Source organism: Pleurodeles waltl, chromosome 5 (assembly GCF_031143425.1).
Source record: "Pleurodeles waltl isolate 20211129_DDA chromosome 5, aPleWal1.hap1.20221129, whole genome shotgun sequence".
In the NCBI taxonomy this organism is placed as follows: domain Eukaryota; kingdom Metazoa; phylum Chordata; class Amphibia; order Caudata; family Salamandridae; genus Pleurodeles; species Pleurodeles waltl.
This window is the reverse complement of record NC_090444.1, coordinates 682419371-682443568: the sequence shown is the minus strand read 5'-3', so window position 1 is coordinate 682443568 and position 24198 is coordinate 682419371. Positions and strand designations below refer to the sequence as shown.

Below are 24198 nucleotides of genomic sequence, written 5' to 3'. Positions count from 1 at the left end.
GTAAAGGGATCTCCACCATGTTTAAAGCAGTTGTGTGCATCTCAAATGGAACGGTCTAATGAGTTCTATATTCGATCGGTCTATAACGGGTGACAGCCTAGTGTGGACTGAGCCTTGTGCATCTGACTGTCAAACCATAACTACAATGGTATAGATTGCCTGCTGCCATGTGTTAAACTGAGTAAACCAACATAAATGCACTAAAATGCACTCCCCTCAATCCTCCCTCTCCCCCCAGCCTCATAGACATACAAGTCCCTACTCAATGCTACCCTGCACTGTGGACCTAATACTGACCACCCCCCCCCAACTTTGCAGAGCACCCCAACATACTCAATTAAAGGAGACAGTGGCCTTCCCTCTCGATGGGCCACCTGCCCCCTCATATCATGGAACATTATTTTACCAATTTGACCCACTGATCAGGAACTGTTTTTGGAACTTCTGAGTCATCCGAGCACTGTGACGAACAGGGCCTGCCCTTCAGGAAGCCAGCCTCCAATTGTTATATTTCTTGCCCTTTCCAAATGGGCACAATCGTCTATTGTCTGGCACCAAGGCCGCTACCAGTTACTAACAGGAGCCATATGGGACAAGGTAGATATTCATTCACAGGCCTCTTCTGGATTTATAAAGAACCATGGCTTCCCTGCTACCTGCACTCGCAACTATGCCGGAAAGAGCATGGAATACTTAGGGTTTGATTACGAGGCCGGCGGTCTTAAGGTTGACGGTGGCTGAGATCAGACTCTACCAGGGTGGCACTGCGTGCAATGCCGCCCTGCTGATTACAACCTGGTTCTTTGCCAGTATCATTGCCATGAAAAGGCTGGTGGAGAACAGGTGCAGGGGATCACTGGGGGGCCCTTGTACTGCCTATGCACTTGGCATGGGCACAGGTCCCCCTGCCCAGCACCTTTGCAATGCTCACTGTCTACTGTGCAGAAAGTGAGCATTGTGAGGGTACTGGTGCACCTTGCGGCGTGTCAGCATTGCCAACGGCTCGATTACGGGCCGGCGACAATGCGGCAGACACTTTTCCCTCAGGGCTGACGGGCAGAAACCTTGGTTTCCGCTCGTCAGCCCAGTGGAAAAGTCATAATGGGACAGGCAGTGAGGTATCCAGCATGGCGGAAACCTTTCCGTCGGAAGTTCGACAGATGGGTTATCCCATCTGCTGAACTCGTAATGTCCTTGTCTCTCAGGGCTTTCTTCACCTCTACCAAGCTGCAGTGTTGCTTTTGCACCTTAAGTGTAAAGTCTAAGAAGAAGGTAATGTTTGCATTTCCGTGAATCATGTGAGGGGCGCTACGAGCTGCTTGAGTATTACATCTTGTTCTCTAAAATTAAAGAGATGTGCAGTGATCGGACGTGGGGGAGCACCAAGTTTAGGTTTTCCTCTGAGAATGTGGTGGGCACATTCTACCAAAAAGAGATTTGAGAGACCGCGGGTTGAAGATTATTAAGTATGAGTTTTTCAATCAATAGGTCCACTTCATGTCCCTCTGCTCGTTCCAGGAGCCCTACGATGCTTAACTTGTTTAGCCTGGATTGGCCTTCCTGTTCTTCCGGGCGGGCCTCTGTTTGCATGTAGCTCTGAGTTCTTTGACCAGGATTTTTAGGGCTTTTGTGTTTTGCTGTGGGGTAGCTACTGAATCCTCCACTTCCGTCATCCTGTCTCTCATTTTCCAAAGGTCCGCTCTCACCAGAGAGACCTCTGCGGTGACGGTGTCCAGGGATGTGGAATTCCTATCGCCCGACGCCCGGGACATCTTGTTTGGGGTCAAGGGCAACAAGATTTTATGTTTACTTTGTCCTTGGGACAAGTAGGCCCAACCCTCTGCAGCACAAACCCTTTGGCTGCCTGTTTACAGAGAGTGGAACTCTCTGCAGTTGAGGTAATGTGTTTCCAAAAGATAATGCTGTTCGAACTTGTATTTATGGTTCATTATTTGAAAACCTTCATTATTAGGGTGAGTGCTGTAAATAAATGTTTTAAGGTCACACTTCACTACTGACGTTGGTTCCAGTACAAAAAAAAACAAAAAACGTGTATACACATGTTTGAAAAGTTTAGGCTATGAGGCTAAGTATAATGCTCCCAGAATGCTCTCCGATTATATGCAAATGAAGTGTCATTTAGTAAAATGTTTTGATGCATGCTAGTATTTCCCAAAAATATTTCTAATGGAAAATCAGTGTAACCATTTTCAACACGATTATGGGAAGCATAAAAATAAACAAACACTGACAAAGCCAACTGATCTGACATATTTTTATAAGTCTTTTAGTTTCATCAATGCGTGTCTTGTTTTGACATGGCTTTTGTAACACTTTATTGTTGTGGGAGCTACCAGGCCCTCAACATTGTAACAAACACTGGCAAAAAAAAAAAAAAACGTTTTTGAACTCTAAAAGCACATGTTGCCACCAGTGGCATAACAAAGGCCCCGCAGCCGCCCTCCAGGGGGCCCCTTCAGCACAGCACCTGCCCTGAGTGAGTCTGGAGAGGGGGCTCCTCCATGTTCTTTGCAAAGGGGCACCCTCCAGTTTCGTTACGTCACTGATTGCCACTGTAGTTCCTGACACTGAACATAACTACTTTGTGTGCCAATATGCTCCTTGTGGAAGAGAAGAATGCGATCACTCACAGTAAAGCCAGCCGAAAGAGAGAGAAATAGAAGTTTAATAAAAACAAAATGTCTTTGTTAACACCAGACCTAATTAGGGACCAAGACCCACATGTAGGTAGCTTTTTGCATGTCGCTGTTTGCGACGTGCAAAAAGCACATTGCGATGCACAAACCCAGTTTTGCGATTCGGTAACCTGGTTACCGAATCGCAAAACGGGTTTGCGACTCGCAATTAGGAAGGGGTGATCCCTTCCTAATTGCGACTCGCAGTGCAACGTAGGATTGTTTTGCGAATGCGGGCGCAAACCAATCGCAGTTTGCACCCATTTCAAATGGGTGCTAACACTTTCACAAAAGGGAAGGGGTCCCCCTGGGACCCCTTCCCCATTGTGAATGTCACTGTAAACATTTTTTCCTGCGGACCACTGCCTGCTCTGAAAAAATGAAACGAAAACATTTCATTTTTCGTTTTTGTAATGCATCTCGTTTTCCTTTAAGGAAAACGGGCTGCATTACAAAAAACTGCTTTATTGAAAAGCAGTCACAGACATGGTGGTCTGCTGTCTCCAGCAGGCCACCATCCCTGTGAGGCCGCCATTCGCAAGGGGGTCGCAAATTGCGACCCACCTCATGATTATTCATGAGGTGTGCATTTGCGAAGCCCTTGCGAATCACAGATGGTGTCAGGGACACCATCCTACATTCGGATTTGCGACTCGCAATTTGCGGGTCACAAATCTGAACCTACCTACATGTGGCCCCAAATTCTTAAAGAAAGTCACAGAAGTGCACCCATGGTATATGTCGTACCCCTATAAAATATTTGTGAACTGTATTTTAGCATGGGTAAATACGCATGTGTAGATTTGCTCATGTGAAAATCTATTGAGCATTTGCAAGTTCATTTTCCCTCCAGCCACTTTCTTCCCAACCCTGGAAGAAGTTCTAATCCTGCCATTGTCAGGAGTAAATGTCCACCCTCTCTTATTATGGGAAAATATTAGAGAGAAGCTGGTGAAAATCTTTAAAACATGCAGGTTAGTAGGTTTGCAGACTCAAAGGCATTCCAGCCCTGGAACTATTGCTTACTGCTTCCTCCAGCCCCAGTATGCAGATCTGCAGAAAGGTGGAAAAATAAGGAAATTGCTACAGTAGGGATTGAAACTGCAAGTATTCAAGCCCTGGCATAATCAGAGAGGCTATTATCAGAGCTCTTACATAATGAGATTGCTGCTATAATTTGGCGCCACACTACATGGCACCAAAGGGACAAGTAGATCTTTTTACAGGACAAGTAGATTTGAGAAGCAACCTGTCCCGTGGACAAGTAGATATTTTAATAAATTCCACACCCCTGGGTGTCAATGCATACTTCCAGGGCTGCGTGCACTTTCATGATCACCGCCATGATGTCTTGAAGATTACGGCTTCTCCTTCTAAGGTAGGAAGTGGTGACTGCAAGGGTGCCTCACTGGTTTCAGGCCCCCTCGCTAGCACGTATTTATCAAGCTTGGTTTGGAGGGAATTCTGTGCTCCTTTGTCTCCCAGCATGGTGGGAGGTTGCCCAGGTGATAGGGGAGAGAGGCTTAGTGAGTCCGTGGGGTGGGTAATTCCCACAGCCTTGCTCCAGCACTCTAAGGCACTCCAATCGGCCTGTCAGTTTTCACCCCAAAGGTACTCCAACCCTAGTGTCCTCCGCTCAGTCCGCAGTTAGGGTCTAGAGTCCCCTACCCCTACAGCCTACTTGCAGTCAATTTTACCAGCAGATTGAATGCAAACTCAGTCCTCTAAAGGACGACTACTTTGAAGACACACGGGTTGGCCGACTGCACTGCTCTGGACACAGATACCAGTCCAAATTCCAAATACTATGATGGAATGTCTGACAGCACGATGCCTCAAGGAGTCAAAACCAACAATGCAGCACAATACCTTCCAAGCCACACCAGGGAGAACCCAACATACACATTTATAGACGTCCTACAAAAAGAACAAAGTTACCAACAACTGAGAACCGAGCAATCAGTAACCAAATTATACCTAAAATAAGTAGACAAACCACAAGAATCTACAACACGCTACAATGTAAATTAGAATCTTTATTACAAAGAAGTACACTTCTTAAAATCAATATCAAAATCCCCATCATAAAACTAGCTACTTTCACACACACCAACAAACATTAACAAACGTAAACACCAAAATAACTCAACGATTTTTAAATAAATATTATACAACTTCTTCCTGTACGTCAGCCAAAACTATTAAAAAGTGACTGATAAATAAAAATATGTTTGGCAATTAATTATATATAATCAAAAACATCAGAAATAAACATGACATTAAACCAAGTAATTTACATAGAAATTCAAATATAACATTTCTCACCCACAAACAATAAGTAAATAAAAAGTGCAGTTCTGTAGATGTAGAGCTTCGTCCATGTATGTATAGGCTCAAAAAATGTAAAAACATATCAATTAAATAAGGTACAAAAATCTAAATAGAGAACAATATAAAAATCATGAAATAAGTAATTTACGGTCTTTAAAAAAAAGAACCAATACTAATGATGCATGTGAAAAATGTAAAAGGGTATAGGATTTAAAAAAATGTTTCACATCTAATACACTGTAATATAACATATTATATAAACATGCTATACACTAAAGTGGTTATATTTAATGCTCCCACGTACTGAAACTATTTTGGGAGTAATGTATAATAATAGGATCACAATACCTGTTAAAACTCAAATGTAAGCCATTTAGAGGAAAATGTTCAACATCAAACCCATGACATTTACTATCCCACTCCAATCTAAGCCAATTAAGGGAAGGTGTTAGACACTAAAAGAATTGCATTTACTATTCCCACTCCAATCTAACCTAATTAGGGAAAGGTTTTGGACACTAAAGTGGTCACATTACCAATTCCCAGTCCAATCTAAATTATTTTTTTTAAAGTGGTTAACACTAAGAATAGCACAGTATATATTTAACACTCCTCACAAAATTGTAAAATATTATCTAAATAATATTAAAAAATATACCATACAAAATTCATATATATTATATAAACAAATTAAAATTTGAATTTCTACATAAATACACATACATTACCAATAAAGAACGTGTCTACAAAAATAAACATACATAACCAATAAAGTATGTATCCACACAATTAAAATCATAATGTATTAAATGTAATGATAGTCAATTTATTAAGTTTATAATAATTTTTCAGCATACTAAAATATAACATATTAAAAACACTAACTAAATATATAAAGAAAATACAACCAACATACATATAAAAATAATATAATGCAAGACTATGAAATAAAAAACTATACACCACCATTTCACGAAAAATTAACATAAGAGTACACCCATATATTTAAAAAAACATTATTTTTTCTACAACATATTAATGAACAAAATTATCCAACTTAAACCCTTAGCTCAGTGGTTCCCAAACTTTTTTGATCCCCGGCTCCTTTGACCTATTGGCTGTGTTGGCCACGGCTCCCCGTTATGTTACTTTTTTTGGCGGGTGGGGGAACGTAATCCCAGCCTGTACCTGTACCTACACTATTTACCGTTTGTCTTCTTTATTCTCTCCTTCACGTTGCTGAAAACCATTTATTGGAAACTATTTTTGTTATAGGGATATTATTAATGGTACTTTGGCGCCCTCCGCTGGTCAGAATAATTAATGCAGGGTGTTTTTTTCCAATACCACGAGGAAAAGCTACCGATTCAAAGCACCTCCGAGTGGTTTCCAGACTGTGTGCGGCGCCCCTGGCTAGTTTTGACGGCGCACCAGGGAGCCGCGGCGCACAGTTTGGGAACCACTGCCTTAGCTGCTAGGCCGTTTCCCCCCAGTGCTGAGCCCTTTTTTGGCTATTTGGGGTAGTTCGCGCTTAGGCCTTCATAACTTTTTGTCCACATAAGCTATCCACGCCAAATTTGCGTCCTTTTTTTCCAACATCCTAGGGATTCTAATGGTACCCAGAGTTTGTGGTTTCCCCTGGAGGAGACCAAGAAATTAGCCAAAATACAGTGAACATTTTCCAAAACAATTGGGAAAAAATGGCTGCCGAAGAAGGCTTGTGGTTTTTTCCCTGAAAATGGCATCAACAAAGGGTTTCTGGTGCTAAAATCACCATCTTCCCACCTTTCAGGAACGGGCAGACTTGAATCAGAAAACCACATTTTTCAACACAAATTTGGCATTTTACTAGGACATACCCCATTTTTACTATTTTTGGTGCTTTCAGCCTCCTTCCAGTTAGTGACAGGAATGGGTGTGAAACCAATGCTGGATCCCCGAAAGCTAAACATCTCTGAAAACTAGACACAATTCTGAATTCAGCAAGGGGTCATTTGTGTAGATCCTACAGGTTTCCCTACAGAACATAACAGCTGAAATAAAAAAATATTGAAATTGAGCTGAAAACCACAGCCATTTTTCTTTATGTTTTACTCTGTAACTTTTTCCTGCGATGTCAGATTTTTTAAAGCAATATACCGTTATGTCTGCTGGACTCTTCTGGTTGCGGGGATATAAAGGGCTTGTAGGTTCATTAAGAACCCTAGGTACCCAGAGCCAATAAATGAGCTGCACCCTGCAGTTGGTTTTCATTCTATACTGGGTATACAGCAATTCATTTGCTGAAATATGAAGAGTGAAAAATAGCTATCAAGAAAACCTTTGCATTTCCAAAATGGGCTCAAGATAAGGTTTTGAGGAGCAGTGGTTATTTGCACATCTCTGAATTCCGGGGTGCCCATACTAGCATGTGAATTGCAGGGCATTTCTCAAATAGACGTCTTTTTTACACACTCTCTTATATTTGGAAGGAAAAATTGTAGAGAAAGATAAGGGGCAATAACACTTGTTTTGCTATTCTATGTTCCCCCAAGTCTCCCAATAAAAATGATACCTCACTTGTGTGGGTAGGCCTAGCGCCCGCGACAGGAAATGCCCCAAAACACAACGTGGACACATCCCATTTTTTGACAGAAAACAGAGCTGTTTTTTGCAAAGTGCCTACCTGTAGATTTTGGCCTCTAGCTCAGCCGGCACCTAGGGAAACCTACCAACCCTGTGTATTTTTGAAAACTAGAGACCTAGGGGAATCCAAGATGGGGTGACTTGTGGTGCTCTGACCAGGTTCTGTTACCCAGAATCCTTTGCAAACCTCAAAATGTGGCTAAAAAAACACGTTTTCCTCACATTTCGGTAACAGAAAGTTCTGGAATCTGAGAGGAGCCACAAATTTCCTTCCACCCAGCGTTCCCCCAAGTCTCCCGATAAAAATGATACCTCACTTGTGTGGGTAGGCCTAGCGCCCGCGACAGGAAATGCCCCAAAACACAACATGGACACATCCCATTTTTTTTACAGAAAACTGAGCTTTTTTTTGCAAAGTTCCTACCTGTAGATTTTGGCCTATAGCTCAGCCGGCACCTAGGGAAACCTACCAAACCTGTGCATTTTTTAAAACTAGAGACCTACGGGCATCCAAGATGGGGTGACTTGTGGGGCTCTGACCAGGTTCTGTTACCCAGAATCCTTTGCAAACCTCAAAATGTGGCTAAAATAACACGTTTTCCTCACATTTCGGTGACAGAAAGTTCCGGAATCTGAGAGGAGCCACAAATGTCCTTCCACCCAGCGTTCCCCCAAGTCTCCCGAACAAAATGATACCTCACTTGTGTGGGTAGGCCTAACGCCTGCGACAGGAAATGCCCCAAAACACAACGTGGACACATCCCATTTTTTGACAGAAAACAGAGCTGTTTTTTGCAAAGTGCCTACCTGTAGATTTTGGCCTCTAGCGCAGCCGGCACCTACGGAAACCTACCAAACCTGTGCATTTTTGAAAACTAGAGACTTAGGGGAATCCAAGATGGGGTGACTTGTGGGGCTCTGACCAGGTTCTGTTACCCAGAATCCTTTGCAAACATCAAAATTTGGCCAAAGAAAACACATTTTCCTCTCATTTCGGTGACAGAAAGTTCTGGAATCTGAGAGGAGCTACAAATTTCCTTCCACCCAGCATTCCCCCAAGTCTCCCAATAAAAATGGTACCTCACTTGTGTGGGTAGGCCTGGTGCCCGCGACAGGAATAGATCACACAACGGTCAATGTTGGTCCTTACATGAGGCAGCTGTTGACCCTGGGGTGATCCATTCCTGACGCAGGCACTAGGTGTAGGCACTCAAGTGGGGTAGTGTTTTTATCAGGACAGGTGAGGAATCACTGGTTGGTAGGAATTGTGTGGATCCCAGCATATTCCTGTAGTTTGTGTGACAGAAATGTGAGAAGAATTGAGTTTTTATTCAACATTTCAGCTTTGCAGGGTATTCTGGGTAAGAAAACTTTGGGGAATCCACACAAGTCACACCTCTGTGGACTCCCCCAAATGTCTAGTTTCCAGAAATGTTTGGGTTTAGTGTGTTTCTCTATATGGCCGCCGAACCCAGGACCAAAAACACAGGTGCCTGCCTTACAAAACCAGTTTGTTTTGCGATAGATAATTTTGATGTCTCCACAATACGATTTGGGCGGTGGAATTTGGGGCTGAACTAAATTGGGGAGCTCCCAAGAGAGCACTCTCTCTCTCTCTCTCTGCTTGCCGCCGCATTCACCTGCTCTCTGGATTGGGCTAACCCACTATTACCCAGTTGCACAGACTGCTTGCGAAGGGACAGCAGGACTGTCCTCATCACCTCCCTCATAATGTACTGGAAGAGGAGTTATCGAATGGGACTCCTCCGACTGAAAAATCACTCCCAGAGTCTGCACCATTGACTTATCCCTCAGATCCTGTCTCAGTATCTGATGTCTCAGTCTCTGATCCTATGTCAGAGCTGTCCTCTATAACCCGAGTGACGGCAGCAGTCATCCATCAAGATGCCATCCCTGCTATTGGCTAAACTGTTGCTCTAAAACACTAGCCTACGTAGACAGTCACAAAATCGATAGGTGTGTGTGAGATACGTGCAACAGTAGAGGCCACCTTACCTGCGCTTCTTCCCTCAATCAGCACGTTCTTTCAAGACACTCAAAAAACACCTTGTCACATACCATTCGTCACAGTCTTTTAGCACCTCCTGCGCCCAGTCCAACAATCATTATTGGTGCTCCCACTCCCTCCTCCTCGGATTCCCTCATTATCACCCAGCAAAAGTGCCCTTCATCTCTCCATAGCCGCCCTCCACCCCGCACATACATTTCATTTGTATTATAGCGCAGGTAATGGCTGACTTTACGAATGTACTCAGCTATTTAGATAAAATACAGATTTGCTCTTTGCAGTAGGCATATAAACCTTCTGCGCTTCTTTATGGCACTAAAACTGCCACTAGACAAGTCTGACCCTTTTGTAGCAGAAACATAATCACAATACTTACCTGACTTTTTTTTATTGCTGCCTAAAACCTACAGTTGAAAAGCGTCAGTTGAAGTATGTGCATTGCTTTGAAGACGCAAGCTGCAACTGCAAGACAACTGGTGGCAAATATATATATATATATATATATATATATATCACTTTTATATGTGGGTCTGGTTTTCCTGGGGGCCGATCGCAGCCCCCAGGGAGACCACATACGTATTGACAAAAGTGATATATGTGTGTATGTATATATCTATCTATAGATCTATCTATAGATATATCCATTTAGATAGATATCTACATAGATATATCTATATAGATATATATTTTTTTTAGTTGTTGTGTGGTTTCACTGGGGGCCAAAATGGCCCCCAGGGAAACCCTACAACAACTAAATAAAAATATTGTCCCCACAGGGGGGTCGCCCTGCCCACGGGCTACCCCCTGTCCATTTATTTTCTTTTTGTTTAAAAAAAAAAAAAATAATAATAATATAGCCCCGGGGGGGGGGGGGGGGGGGGGGGGCACCCCCCATGGGGCACCTACCTTTTTTAAAAAAAAAATATGCCCCTGGGGAGGGGGGCGTGGGGCGGCCCGTTTTCTGAGGGGGCCGACCCCCCCAAGTGAAATCCCTGACGTCTAGTGGTGTTTCCTGGCCCCCGATCGCAGCTGTGCTGCGATCGGGGGCCAGGAAACACTTTCAGAAGGCCTCGTAAGAAAGGGGAGGGTTTCTTACAAGGCCTTCCCGAACGTGGGGAAGGCCGTTTGTGGCCGTTTTCCCCATCGGAGCAGGAAGAAGCCGCAAGGCTGCTTCCTGCTCCAATGGGGAAAACAACATTGTAACGTCAGCGCGCCGCGGGGCGGGTGGGGGGCGGGGGGAGACACGGAAGAGCTTCTGTGTCTACCAGGGACAAAAAATAAAAATAAAAAAATCCTAGGGTGTGACGCACCCGAGGATTTATTAACCCCCTCCCTGGTATCGGCCACTGGCCGACGCCCGCACTAAAGCGGTTAAGAAATAAATTACCATTATTTATAAACAAATATAATAAACTCATACTTAAAATGTAATTAAATGAAAAATGTATACTTTATACATTATTATTAATATCAATATTTGTAATGTTTCACACCTAATACATAATAAGTCTAATTAATTAGATATGTTTAAAAAAATTACATTTACTTTCAAAATAAAAGATTTAAATAATAAATATTCCTATATAATAATAGATATAATTAGCATAATACCGTTAAATAAAAAAATAAAAAACAAAATATATTAAATATTTCAGACTATAAATCAATTTGTTTTAAAACAACATTAAATATATTCAAACATTAAAATATTACACAATAACCTGAAATAAATTGATTTTTAATGTTTTAATTAATTATATAGCAAAATTATCATATATATTAAGAAAATGTGAAAAAAATAAAAAGAGCAATATTAATAACTATTCAACATATTTTAAAAATACGTTCTCATAAGAGATAAAAATGAATTGTACAACTGCAAATTAAACTGATAAATTATATTGTTATCCATACAGCAAATTTTACAAAAAATTAACACAAATATATTTTAAAAGCCCCCTAACCTTTTGACCCATAAACCCAACATCCCGCTCCTTTGACACAATAAAACTTATAAAAACATCTATTTAATAATTAAAAAATAGCTATAATATTTACTAATTACATTAAATTAGAAACTGAAAATTAACACAAAATCAACATACAACTCTAATTAAATACTGCAAAAAAACAATTAAATAAGCATAAAAACTTTACATATACAATATTTGAGAAAACTATAGTTTTACAACAATATTAAAAACAACACTTTAAACAATATTCTTACCATTGATATTTTGGTCCATGATATTCTGAGCAATATTCTTGGCACAGCATTTTGTTACACAGTATATGTATTTGATATTTAATCAAAGCACCACTGCAAACTGTATATTGGTAGACTGGTCACCACCCAAATAAGACATGCTTTTCAATTGGGAACCCATGCAGAATCTTCACCTGTCATTGATTTTTGCCAACTCAAAGAGTTTAGGGGACAGAAAGGAGAACAGAGTAATCAAAGGGACTAGGCTAAATGAACGCTAAGTATGAACGGACCCACCAGTCACTCAGATCTCCAGGTTGTGTGTTTCTCAAAGACAATACAAATGAGCAGATTTCCTCATAGTCTCCTAGAACTCAAAAAGAGCACAAAAGGAGTGATTATAAAGCAGACTAGTTTTGCACTGGTCCCTGTGAAGATTCATTGATGGAACTCACGAGTGTGACGGTGCCAATTCCCAATCATAGTGGCTGGTATCTCTAAGAAAAACATTCCTGTGGAAGATTGAGGACTTGAAGATGTCAGTGCCAAGAACTTAATTTTAAAGTATGAAAAGTAGGAACCAGTCTACCAGGCTTATTAGAAAGAGGGAGACCAAAGACTCTCTCTGCCTTGTGTGGATAAGGCAGGAACACACTTCAAAGGAACTTTGAAGTTTGGAAGCTGTCAACGGTACTAGCCTGTACAAGTCAATTAACTCTCATTAGCTACTTCCCCCTGACTGAAGGCAGGAGGTGTCATAGAGCTGGAAGTTATGCTGTATTCCTGGGGTGGCAGGACACCTCCACTGGCCACTTATGAATTATGCAGAGGAACCCTGACTGACTGACAATGTAGAATGGAGAATTGTGGGGCGGAAATGTTAGTACGAAATGCTACATCCCTACATATTGTCATTTTAGTCTGATTTTAATTATAAAATACCTGTTTCATTTCATTAAATTGGTTTTGGAGCGTACCCGACTGATTTCTTGATTTGAGATTTGTTTTGGTACTGTTTGAACATCAAATCTGGAAAGAGTCTGCTATCTCATACGAAGTAGCTACCAAAAGGAAAACACCCTGATCTCAGATAGAGAATTTATGGCTGAGATGAGAGACGTCTCCCACCTTGGCAACCTGGCTTCCTACAATATTATTAACCCCTATGCAAGGGGTATAAATATTTTTTTAATGAAGGGAGTGGAACCCCTGTGGTGTGTTTGAGGTAACAGTGAACAATGGGAGATCTTAATGCCTGCAAGCTACCATTTAATACTCTCAGTACCCCACTCAGACAGCCATGGGCAAGCAGGCGCTACTGGGCCCAACCGTTGTGGTTGAGGCCTTTTCATCATTATGTCCCTGGGCCAAGCTGACTACGATATCAAAGCAAATGGGCAAGTAACCCTTCAACACCTCTCAGTAGTAGCACGGGATGAGCAGTCCAAGGCTTCTCATGGAAGAAGCAGATGTAGAGCGAACACAGGCTCACAATTCATAATTCGGACCTGGACTTTCAATGATTGCCCAGTCTAATATTTGAATTTATCTAGTAACACAAAGTACAATATGGGACACCATAAACAATATAAACAGTCTTCATAAGACAGACATGCTAGTATCACCCTGGTCAGCTCTCAAGTTTCACTTTCCCACCCAAGGATCATGGTTATTCCTCATTTACGTGTGGTGACATTAAAGTTAGGCCCTGGTACTGACTTCAAGTTTTAGAAGTTCTACTACAACTTTGAAAAGTGAAAATGTCCCTGCACTGTAGCACATCAGTCAGAGCAAGTTCCATCAGGGCCCGACGGCGTGGTAGTCAGTTTTACGCACTCTCACTGGAGTGGTGGTTCAGAGTCCTCAGGAAAAAAATATCTTCAGCCAAAGGACAGGGTACATTGGCTTGAGTCTCACATACTTCAAAATGCATTTTATTAAGCTTGGGAGTACTAGATGAAAGCTCATAAAACTACTTATGCATTTTTATTTGTTGGAGATTGTACATGGTGCTAGATCAATGAGGTCTCTAAGTCGGGCACTTCTGAAAAATGAGCACTTGATTGACATTGTGACCAACATACCACTGCTGGTTTATATTAAAGAGGTGGGCAGGTTTAATATTATTTGCCTGTCATAGGGACCTCTCACTGAAACTGTTGAGCCACTGTACAGAGACTACAAGAGAGCACTGCGCAGTGAGTTCAGGGGCGTGACTCAGTCACACTCCCTGAACCCTGACAAGGGCCACACATCTCTGGTTACACTAACTTGATTTGATTTCTTTTTCAGCAGTATTGCAATGACATGGGATCACTGCACAATCACAGGTAGCAATGAGTGCAATCTCACAGTCCAATGGAAAAGGCTAATTTTCCTCAGAATGCACAACAGGGCCCAGACTCCTGCCCAGCGATATCATCTCCCTTGGAGACCAAGATGGAAGTGCTGCTCACCTGGATTAGGCTAGATTTGGTGTTGCGATTACCCCCCCAGAGACTACTGCTGCTCTAACTGGATAAACTTGAGGACATACCAACTTAGTGTGCCAGCATTACCTGCCCACTGGGCTGACGTGGGACTGTGAGAAACCCCCAGTCTTGGGAGGGTGTACCCAGGAATACACTGGGTATACTACCAAAGGGTACATCCACCAACGGAGCTGCTGTCACATAGGAGAAAATTCATGACAGATAACCAACCCCATCTGAAACGGGGTTCAAATCAGTCTGTAGGGCCAACTAGCTACAAGTAAGTGTCCCCAAAGACAGCCCCATGGTCGACTGTCAGTTGCTAATGACATGATAATGACACATCCTGACCAAGAAAAACCTATCTCACTGTTTGAGCCACTGCAAACAGCACTGCACACAGGCTGTCTGTAGCTATGGCTTGCGGAGTCTATATCGTGTGCGTTCAAGTTGCCGGTACCATTTGCAAAACACTTTCTGAATAGACACATGTGTTTTAATAAATAGGCAACGCCATTTATTTAAACTCTTATCACTAGATTTGTAACAAACCTCTTTCCCTTTCTAACTGTGAGAGACTAGGTATTCCAGTTCAAGATTTGTCTTTGGGCCTGATTACGAGTTGGGTGGTTGAACCACCACAACTCCAATACAGCGGTGGTGAACTGACCATCAAGGCGGCGGCCTCACCTCCGTTGTATTACGATGTTTCCATTGGGCTAACCAGCAGAAATGTTGTATTACGAAGTTGCCTTCGGTCATGTCAGTGGAAACAGTGAGGCGGCACTGGCCTCGGCTCCTACAGCATGCACGCATCACCCTCGGAATAGCCATAGCAAACAGTGCTCATTCCGAGGGTGCTGACAGGGGGGCCTCTGCACATTCACGACATGGTTGTAGGTAGTGCAAGGGCCTCATGTGGCCCCTAACGCTGCCTTTCCACCAGCCTTTTCATTGCAGCAACCCTGCTATGGAAAGGCTGGCAGAAAGAAATGTTGTGATCAGCATGGTGGTGCCGAACTCGGCACCATCGTGGCTGACCACGACTTTGACAGACGCCAACCCGTCAGAATCCCTGATCCTGGCAGAGGCGGTGTCTCCTGGCAGTCCAACTGGCAGGATCGGTCCGCCAAAATCATAATGAGGCCCTTTGCCTTGAAAGGCTTGTAGCCCATATTTTACAAGAAAATACTCAGGACTACAAGTGCCAGAAAGCAAAAACAATTATGACTGCATTTGTGTTTCTTACATGATGCAACCTAAGAGCTCTGAATTACTTGTATATTAGAAAGCAACTTTACCAAAACACCAGATTAATTTTATCAGTCATTAAACAGGACATATATGAAAAGTAGCAATGAATCAGTGAAAACTGGGTCAGTGAGTTAAACCACCAAAAGTGATGTCATCTGTTACCTGATGAACACAAATATGAGTCGCAAAAAGGCCTAAGCATCCTCAAATCCTCCTGAGGTCACAAAGTTGTGGCTTATTGCCATGTAATGCTATTCCTAGTCGATCACCAACTTTGGCCATATGACACTTCCATAAGCAGCTCTGGGTAAGAATGTTGCTTATGGAATGGAAGTTGAGGGTTTTAAATACTCATTCTGTTACGTTGAATATTATCTGACGTGACTTCAGTAAGAGGCCTGGCAACCATAGAAAGACATTCTAATATAGCACTTAAAAACGTTTAGGGAAAAACATGGAACAAAATATTCCTACTCGACAGATGCATTCCCTTGTTGCAAGAAAGAGAACAGTGGCTATACTGTTTATCTGTACGCCATTGGTAGGCAAGCGTTTCTATGGACTGTAGCCTAGGAGTTAATATAAAAATGCATTTCATGAGATTTTCTACTCCCCATGCTTCATTTTGCCGGGACTTGGCATCAAGTCTTCAATGTAGCCCTACCCCTATTGTGCAGGCATTGTGTCAACTACAGGGAGTCCATCAAACATATCATGAATATTTATTGCTACCTGTAGAGCGCAAACTAGCTGGGAAGCAAGGCTTGCAAAAATCTAAGAAGCTATGACACAGAGTTGGGGGGTGGGGGGATTTAAGGCTAGAGCAGTGTCTAGCTCAGCGTTAACGTAACTTCTGCCTGCCACCCAGACTCTAGCATCCTGCGCCAAAAAACATCATAATTAAGCATAGCCCATTTATATTAATAAGGAAAAACGAGATAGTCATCTAGTGGGTCAATTGCACGATGTGAAACCAGAATATCTGAGACAAGTCCTGGCTTCCCCGCGTAACCAAATCAAATCAAATCATTAACATTTATAAAGCGCGCTACTCACCCGTGCGGGTCTCAAGGCGCTAGGGGAAAAAGGGGGGTTATCGCTGCTCGAACAGCCAGGTCTTTAGGAGTCTCCGGAAAGCGGAGTGGTCCTGGGTGGTCCTGAGGCTGGTGGGGAGGGAGTTCCAGGTCTTGGCCGCCAGGAAGGAGAAAGATCTCCCACCCGCCGTGGAGCGGCGGATGCGAGGGACAGCAGCGAGTGCGAGGCCAGAGGAGCGGAGGAGGCGGATGGGGACGTAGAAGCTGAGGCGTCTGTTGAGGTATTCCGGTCCCTTGTCGTGGAGGGCTTTGTGTGCATGGGTGAGAAGTCGAAGGTGATCCTTTTGCTGACTGGGAGCCAATACAGGTGTCTCAGGTGTGCGGAGATATGGCTGCTGCGGGGTATGTCGAGGATGAGGCGGGCCGAGGCGTTTTGAATGCGTTGCAGGCGATTTTGGAGTTTGGCTGTGGTCCCGGCATAGAGGTTGTTGCCGTAGTCCAGGCAGCTCGTGACGAGGGTCACGGTTTTTCTGGTGTCGGCGGGGATCCAGCGGAAGATCTTGCGGAGCATGCGGAGGGTGAGGAAGCAGGCGGAGGACACGGCGTTGACTTGCTTGGTCATGGTGAGAAGAGGGTCCAAGATGAAGCCGAGGTTGCGGGCGTGGTCTGTGGGGGTCGGTGCGGTGCCGAGGGCCACCAGGAGTCGTCCCAGGCGGACGGGGTGTTGCCGAGGATGAGGACTTCCGTTTTTTCAGAGTTCAGCTTTAGGCGGCTGAGCCTCATCCAATCTGCGACGTCCTTCGTACCCTCTTGTAGGTTGGTCTTGGCGCTGGCGGGGTCCTTGGTGAGGGAGAGTATAAGTTGGGTGTCGTCGGCGTAGGAGGTGATGATGATGTCGTGCTTGCGTACGATGTTGGCGAGGGGGCTCATGTAGACATTGAAGAGTGTTGGGCTGAGTGATGAGCCTTGGGGTACGCCGCAGATGATCTTGGTGGGTTCTGAGCTAAACGGAGGGAGGTAAACTCTTTGGGAACGGTTTGAGAGGAAGGAGGCGATCCAGTCCAGGGCCTGGCCTTGGATTCCGGTGGAGCCGAGGCGGGTGATTAGGGTGCGGTGACAGACGGTGTCAAAGGCAGCCGAGAGGTCGAGCAGAATGAGGGCGACTGTTTCACCGTTGTCCATCAGGGTTCTGATGTCGTCAGTGACTGAGATGAGGGCGGTTTCAGTGCTGTGGTTGGTTCGGAATCCGGTTTGTGAGGGGTCGAGCAGGTTGTTGTCTTCCAGGAAGGTGGTCAGCTGTTTGTCGACGGTCTTCTCTATTACTTTGGCTGGGAAAGGCAGAAGAGAGATGGGGCGGAAGTTTTTCAGGTCGCTCGGGTCAGCCGTAGGTTTCTTTAGTAGGGCGTTGACTTCGGCGTGTTTCCAGCATTCGAGGAAGGTAGCAGAAGAAAAAGAAGAGTTGATGACGGTCTGGAGGTGCGGGGCGATGATGTCGTCGGCTTTGTTAAAGATGAAGTGCGGGCAGGGGTCCGAAGGGGCGCCGGAGTGGATAGAGTTCATGATGGATTTGGTTTCTTCCGTGTTGATGTGGGACCAGTTGTTGAGGGTGATGGCCGTGGATGCCGGTTCGGTGGTGTTTGGTTGGGTCTGGTGTCCGAAGCTGTCGTGGAGGTCGCTAATCTTGCGATGGAAGAAAGTGGCGAGGGATTCGCACAGATCCTGTGAGGGCGTGACGGCGTTGGCGCTGGGGTTGGAGAACTCCTTGACGATGCTGAAGAGTTCTCTGCTGTTGTGTCTGTTTTTGTCCAGTCTGTCGGTGAAGAAGTTCCTTTTGGCAGCGCGGATCAGGTGGTGGTGTTCGCGGGTAGCGTTCTTGAGGGCGGTCATGTTGTCAGCGGTGCGGTCCTTGCGCCAGGCTTTCTCAAGGGCGCGACAAGTTTTCTTAGATTCTTTGAGGGTGTCAGAGAACCAGAGAGGTTTTTTGGTGTTGGTCTGTCGATGCGTGCGTTTGAGGGGAGCAAGGATGTCTGCGCAGTTGGAGATCCAGTTTGTGAGGTTGAGGGCTGCATCGTTGGGGTCGGTGGTGAGGGTGGGTTGGTTGGCGGCGAGTGCGGAGAAGAGTTGCTCTTCGGAGATCTTGCTCCACTGTCGACGAGGGATGGGTTGGGTGCGGAGGTGGCGGGTCTCGCGTCGGAATGTGAAGTGGACGCAGCTGTGGTCAGTCCAGTGTAGGGCAGAGGCGTGGCTGAAGAAGACGTGTTTGCTGGCGGAGAAGATGGGGTCAAGCGTGTGTCCGGCGATGTGGGTGGTGGTGTTCACCAGTTGTTTGAGGCCGAGGTTGGCGAGGTTGTCGAGCAGGGTGGTGGTGTTGGGGTCGTTGTTTTGTTCCAGATGGAAGTTGAGGTCACCTAGGAGGATGTAGTCCGGCGAGGCGAGGGCGTGCGGGGAGATGAAGTCGGCGATGGCGTCGCTGAAAGGGGCGCGTGGCCCGGGAGGACGGTAGATGAGGGATCCTCTGAGGGTGGTCCTCGGATCGGTGCGAATCTGAAAATGCAGGTGTTCAGCGGCGAGAGGGGTGTCTTCGGTGGAGGTGGTGACGCTGATGGAGTCTTTGAAGACGATGGCGATACCTCCTCCTACCTGGTTGGTGCGGTCTTTTCTGGAGATCTTGTAGCCTTCGGGGATGGCAGTGGCGATGTCAGGGGCCGAGGAGGCGTTCATCCAGGTCTCCGTGATGAAGGTGACGTCCGGTGCTATGCAGTCCAGGAGGTCCCAGAGTTCAACGGCGTGTTTGTGGACGGAGCGAGCGTTGACTAGGATGCACTTGAGGTGGCTGATGGCGCGTGGGCTTGTGGTCGTGGTTGTTGCGTGGTGGAAGGTGCGTTTGCAGGAGTTGCAGGCGAAGGGTCCATGGGTGCGTTTGGGGTGAGCTTGGAAACAGGTGTTGGAGCGTCCTGGGTTGAGGGCGTGGAGGGTGGTGGGGTCGTAGCGGGTCAGCGGGGCTTGGGAGAGCTGGGTACCAGGGGTCGTGGCGCTGGGCGCGGGACGGGCGCAGACGGGCTTGCCCCTGGCGCGCCCACTGTGCGCGACTGCGCAGCGGCCGCCATATGAGGTAGGAGGGGGGGGAGGGGTCAGGTGGGGGCGAATGGGAGCTAGGGGGGGCGGGGGCGTGCAGGAGGTCGCGGCGGGAAAGCGCGAGGGAGGGGGGGACAGGTAGAGTGAGAAGAGCTGGGGAGGGGGGTTCAAGGGTGGAGGGGGGTGAGTGTTAGGAGGTTTAGGAGATAAGGGAGAAAGATAGGAGTAGGGTTGAGAAGATAGGGGAGGGGGGGTTGTAGAGGTGGGTGAGAGGTAGAGTGAGAGGATAGGAAGATAGGTAATAGAGGGGATGAGGGGGGAGAGAGAGGAATAGATAGAGAAAATGGATAGATAGGGATATCGATAGATAGGAAATAGATAGAGAGATAGGAAGATAGGAGGAGGTGGAGAGTGAGGGAGTGGGATAGAGAGATAGAGAGATAGGTAGATAGGAGGAGTGAGGGAGTAGATAGTGAACGGGTTAGATAGGGGAGATAGAGAGGGGGGATGCGAGTGGGGGAGGGGGATGAGGCAGGAGCAGGAGGGCAGGCGCGGGGAGAAGAGGACGGAGGAGGCAGAAGAGCCGAAGGCAGAAGAACAGAAGAAAGGAAGACCGGAAGAACACAGAAGAACACAGAAGAAGATACAGAAAACGAAGAACAGAGGGCAGAAGACCACAGAAGAAGAGGAAGAAGAGAAGAAGAGTGAAGACGGGGGAAAGAAGAGTACAGAAGAAGATTACAGACGAGGAGCGAGGAGGAAGAACAGAAGAACAGAGAAGAAGAAAAGAAGCAGGAGCAGGAGAGAGGGTGAGTAGCGCGGGGCAGAGCGAGGGGTACTTACTGTGAGGTGGGTCTCAGGAACCTGGAGGAGCTGCAGCGGCAGGGGGAGCGACCTACCCTTGGGTCAAGGGTCGCTACCACTGTCGCGCAGCGGCTGCCATATGAGGTAGGGGGGGGAGGGGTCAGGTGGGGGCGAATGGGAGTTGGGGGGCGGGGCGTGCAGGAGGTCGCGGCGGGAAAGCGCGAGGGAGGGGGGGACAGGTAGAGTGAGAAGAGCTGGGGAGGGGGGTTTAAGGGTGGAGGGGGGTGAGTGTTAGGAGGTTTAGGAGATAAGGGAGAAAGATAGGAGTAGGGTTGAGAAGATAGGGGAGGGGGGGTTGTAGAGGTGGGTGAGAGGTAGAGTGAGAGGATAGGAAGATAGGTAATAGAGGGAGAGGGGGTGGGGGAGGGGGGAGAGATAGAGAAATAGATAGAGAAAATGGATAGATAGGGAAATCGATAGATAGGGAAATAGATAGAGAGATAGGAAGATAGGAGGAGGTGGAGAGTGAGGGAGTTAGATAGTGGGATAGAGAGATAGGTAGATAGGAGGAGTGAGGGAGGTAGATAGTGAACGGGTTAGATAGGGGAGATAGAGAGGGGGGTGCGAGTGGGGGAGGGGGATGAGGCAGGAGCAGGAGGGCAGGCGCGGGGAGAAGAGAACGGAGGAGGCAGAAGAGCCGAAGGCAGAAGAACAGAAGACCAGAAGGAGAGAAGAAAGAAAGATCAGAAGACCGGAAGGAGAGAAGAAAGGAAGACCGGAAGAACACAGAAGAAGATACAGAAAACGAAGAACAGAGGGCAGAAGACCACAGAAGAAGATGAGGAAGAAGAGAAGAAGAGTGAAGACGGGGGAAAGAAGAGTACAGAAGAAGATTACAGACGAGGAGCGAGGAGGAAGAAGAGAGAAGAAGAAAAGAAGAAAAGAAGCAGGAGCAGGAGAGAGGGTGAGTAGCGCGGGGCAGAGCGAGGGGCTGGGAGGGGGTACTTACTGTGAGGTGGGTCTCAGGAACTCAGGAACCTGGAGGAGCGGCAGGGGGAGCGACCTACCCTTGGGTCAAGGGTCGCCTTGACCAAATGGTGTGATCCTTGACAAATATTTTAGTTTACACTGCCTCATTTACCTTCTTTATCACATAGGAAAGCAAAGCGAGCTAGGTATGTGCTCGTTCCAAAAATAAGCAGACTTATTAAGGAGACATGTTTGTGTATGTCGTGTCAGGGAACTAAGAGCCCAGCCAGACCCTCGTTCGTCAAAGAAATGCGTCGTTGACATTTCCATTACTCACTGAAGATATTAGAGGCGACCGTGTGAGTTGCCGGGAACATTTAAATGCAATCTTCCGTCGCAGCTGCCGTGCGGGGAGCTTAGAATTGCAGGATGGATACGACTTTTTCTTAGTGCGCATGTGTTCAAACCTGCATATGCGCACACGCGAAAATATAGAGCGTCAACCGACGGAACACCAGAAAGGGCAGACAATCACCACCGGAAGTAATGGCTTCATCCACCCGGAAAAGGCCGCCCCAGTGCTACGGGCCGTCCGTTCCTCCGGAGGAGGTGTTTACATGCATTATTATTCTTAGATGCTTAGGTCCGGTCCAGGGACAAGGCGAATAACTAACCGGGAAACAGCACAGGGGGGCTGCGTCTTACAGCGAATAGAAGAGACGCGCCAGAGCACGACATGTGCTCTGCACTTTTCGTATTTCGCAAGTAGGCGGTACATTGGCACAATAGGTGAGCGGCTGCAGTGGCTGTCAGTCCTGGGGTTGGGCACAAAAGTCAAAGGGCCCTCCATTATCATCTAACAGATGGCATAGAGACAGCGGTTGGGCCCTGTGCCGGGTTGTGTATTTTCCTGGTCGCTTTTCCACAACACAGATTCCAACCACCCAATACTGGACGGCTAGATGTCCGTAGGCAGTACTGTGATGGGGAAGGTTAGTGATAGGGACCATACGTGGCAACAGACGATGCCCGGATTCACGATTTTTGATGTAGGAGGGCCATGCTGGGCCATGATGATGAGTGGACAGCAGCTAAAAAAAATACAACAAAGCGTTGGATAATCTAATAATTTAGGTGCTGAAGTTTATGAGCCTTCCAATTGTAATGCAACAAACACCATCCCATTTGCAGTAATTGTTGCACCATGGCTTCTGGCTGTGGTGACGCGAAAGGGTACTTTTTGCGATAATTGTAAGATGCAGAAGGAATACATCATGCTGCCGGTAATACGCAGCAGCAGGAACGTTCGTGGACCCCTTTACTACTGTCTATGTTTTTTTTTCCAATTTTGGCACTCAGAACTCTTCACAACTATTTTGCACACCCCTATCTGATACAATAATACACAGTTTGCTGTTATTTATCTTTTTTCTACTCCCATATTCGCTGATCAAACCACAGTTTTGGTTGTGGCTCAAATGCTAAAGATCATTGAAATTTGCTCGATATGGTTACCAGTGCACTCAGCACACACACCATAACTTTAGTCGCCCACCATGTTAAAAATACCAATTTGCCAACAGAACAAAAACAAAGGAAAGAGATACCAATAGAACAAGTTGGCTGATGACATAACTTATGTGCGGTGTGTGCATTGTTCATATCTAACAAGATTTTCCTTCTAAATACCAATACCACAATATCGATGGGACACGATGTTGAGGACAGAATATCGAAAAAATGATTGACAGGTAATTAAGTCTAGATTTTTTTATACCTAATTCTGCATATATGTACCTTCTCAGTAAGTATATCTTTAAGGTACGTAGATGTTGAGTTATGATTTGCAAATCTACACTACCCTATATGCGTTTAACTTTCAATATTTTCTGATGTCAACATTCTTGTTTCAAAGTTTTGGTGGTGTCTGTATTCAGTAGTACCACCAAATGGCGAATTTCAGTGATTTTTCCACATTTGAACAATAACATAGCTCATTGTATAGGTTCGAGCGTGCAAGCGTTGTGGCCTGTTGTAATCTCTGTGTGCTTTTAACCATGCCCACTGCTGCTATTCATTCTTTGTTGTGCTTGTCTTAAGTGCTTAATTTTTATTGGTGCATTTTGTGAAATGTCCCTCCTTTGTGCGCCGAGTTCCCTCCCACGCCATTTCACTAAGTGAACATTTTTAATGGGCATCTCACTATGTCACGCTACCTCCTGTTACAGCGTGTGATGGCCCCTCCTCTGGTTTCTGTTTGCCTTTCATCCCAGCAGTATTCCTTTCTAGTCATTCACGCGGGGAGCCAATAACTCTTGCACTCACGGGAGCCGTGGCGCTTTGAATTGACTTGCTTATGTAGACTTTTACTTTTCATTTTCAATTTTTGTGCTAATAGCTCTAACACGAGCAAATGCGAGACCCATTGCATTGCAAATGCTTGTTAATTATGTATTTTTCAGTGAATATAAGGAGATTTCAAGCTCCAGTTTTGGCTGACCTTGTGAAATTTTGAACAAAGTTTACCAAATTTTCATATGCCAGCTTGGGATGTACATGTGGTTACAAAAAGAAAGTTAAGTGAACCTCGATCAATGATTTTCTAGATTTATAGGATGAAGCCAATTAAAAAATATATATTTTATTGTGTTTTTCGTTTTTGTATGTTAATTTAAATAAGTGGTTACTTTTCTCGACGACACTG

The 24198-nt window shown here is 45.5% G+C and overlaps 2 protein-coding genes across 7 annotated transcripts in view; one reads left to right on the top strand and one right to left on the bottom strand.

The window, feature by feature from the left end:
* The window catches only part of GTF2H5 (general transcription factor IIH subunit 5), a 123784-nt gene extending 101800 nt beyond the window's left edge, over window positions 1-21984 (bottom strand). For 2 of the 3 annotated variants that reach the window (XM_069234580.1, XM_069234579.1), the window contains exon 1: window positions 21832-21984. The gene's annotated coding sequence lies outside the window, so the exon portion shown is untranslated. The remainder of the gene's footprint in view (window positions 1-21831) is intronic. The other variant, XM_069234581.1, reaches the window with a different exon arrangement.
* Window positions 21267-24198, top strand: part of SERAC1 (serine active site containing 1) — a 311524-nt gene continuing 308592 nt past the window's right edge. The window contains exon 1 of one of the 4 annotated variants that reach the window (XM_069234574.1): window positions 21267-21489. In XM_069234574.1, the coding sequence (XP_069090675.1) occupies window positions 21364-21489 (126 nt within the window). In that variant the 5' untranslated portion in view covers window positions 21267-21363. Of the gene's footprint in view, window positions 21490-22024; window positions 23246-24198 lie in introns of those variants that run through there. The other 3 variants (XM_069234575.1, XM_069234577.1, XM_069234576.1) reach the window with 3 other exon arrangements.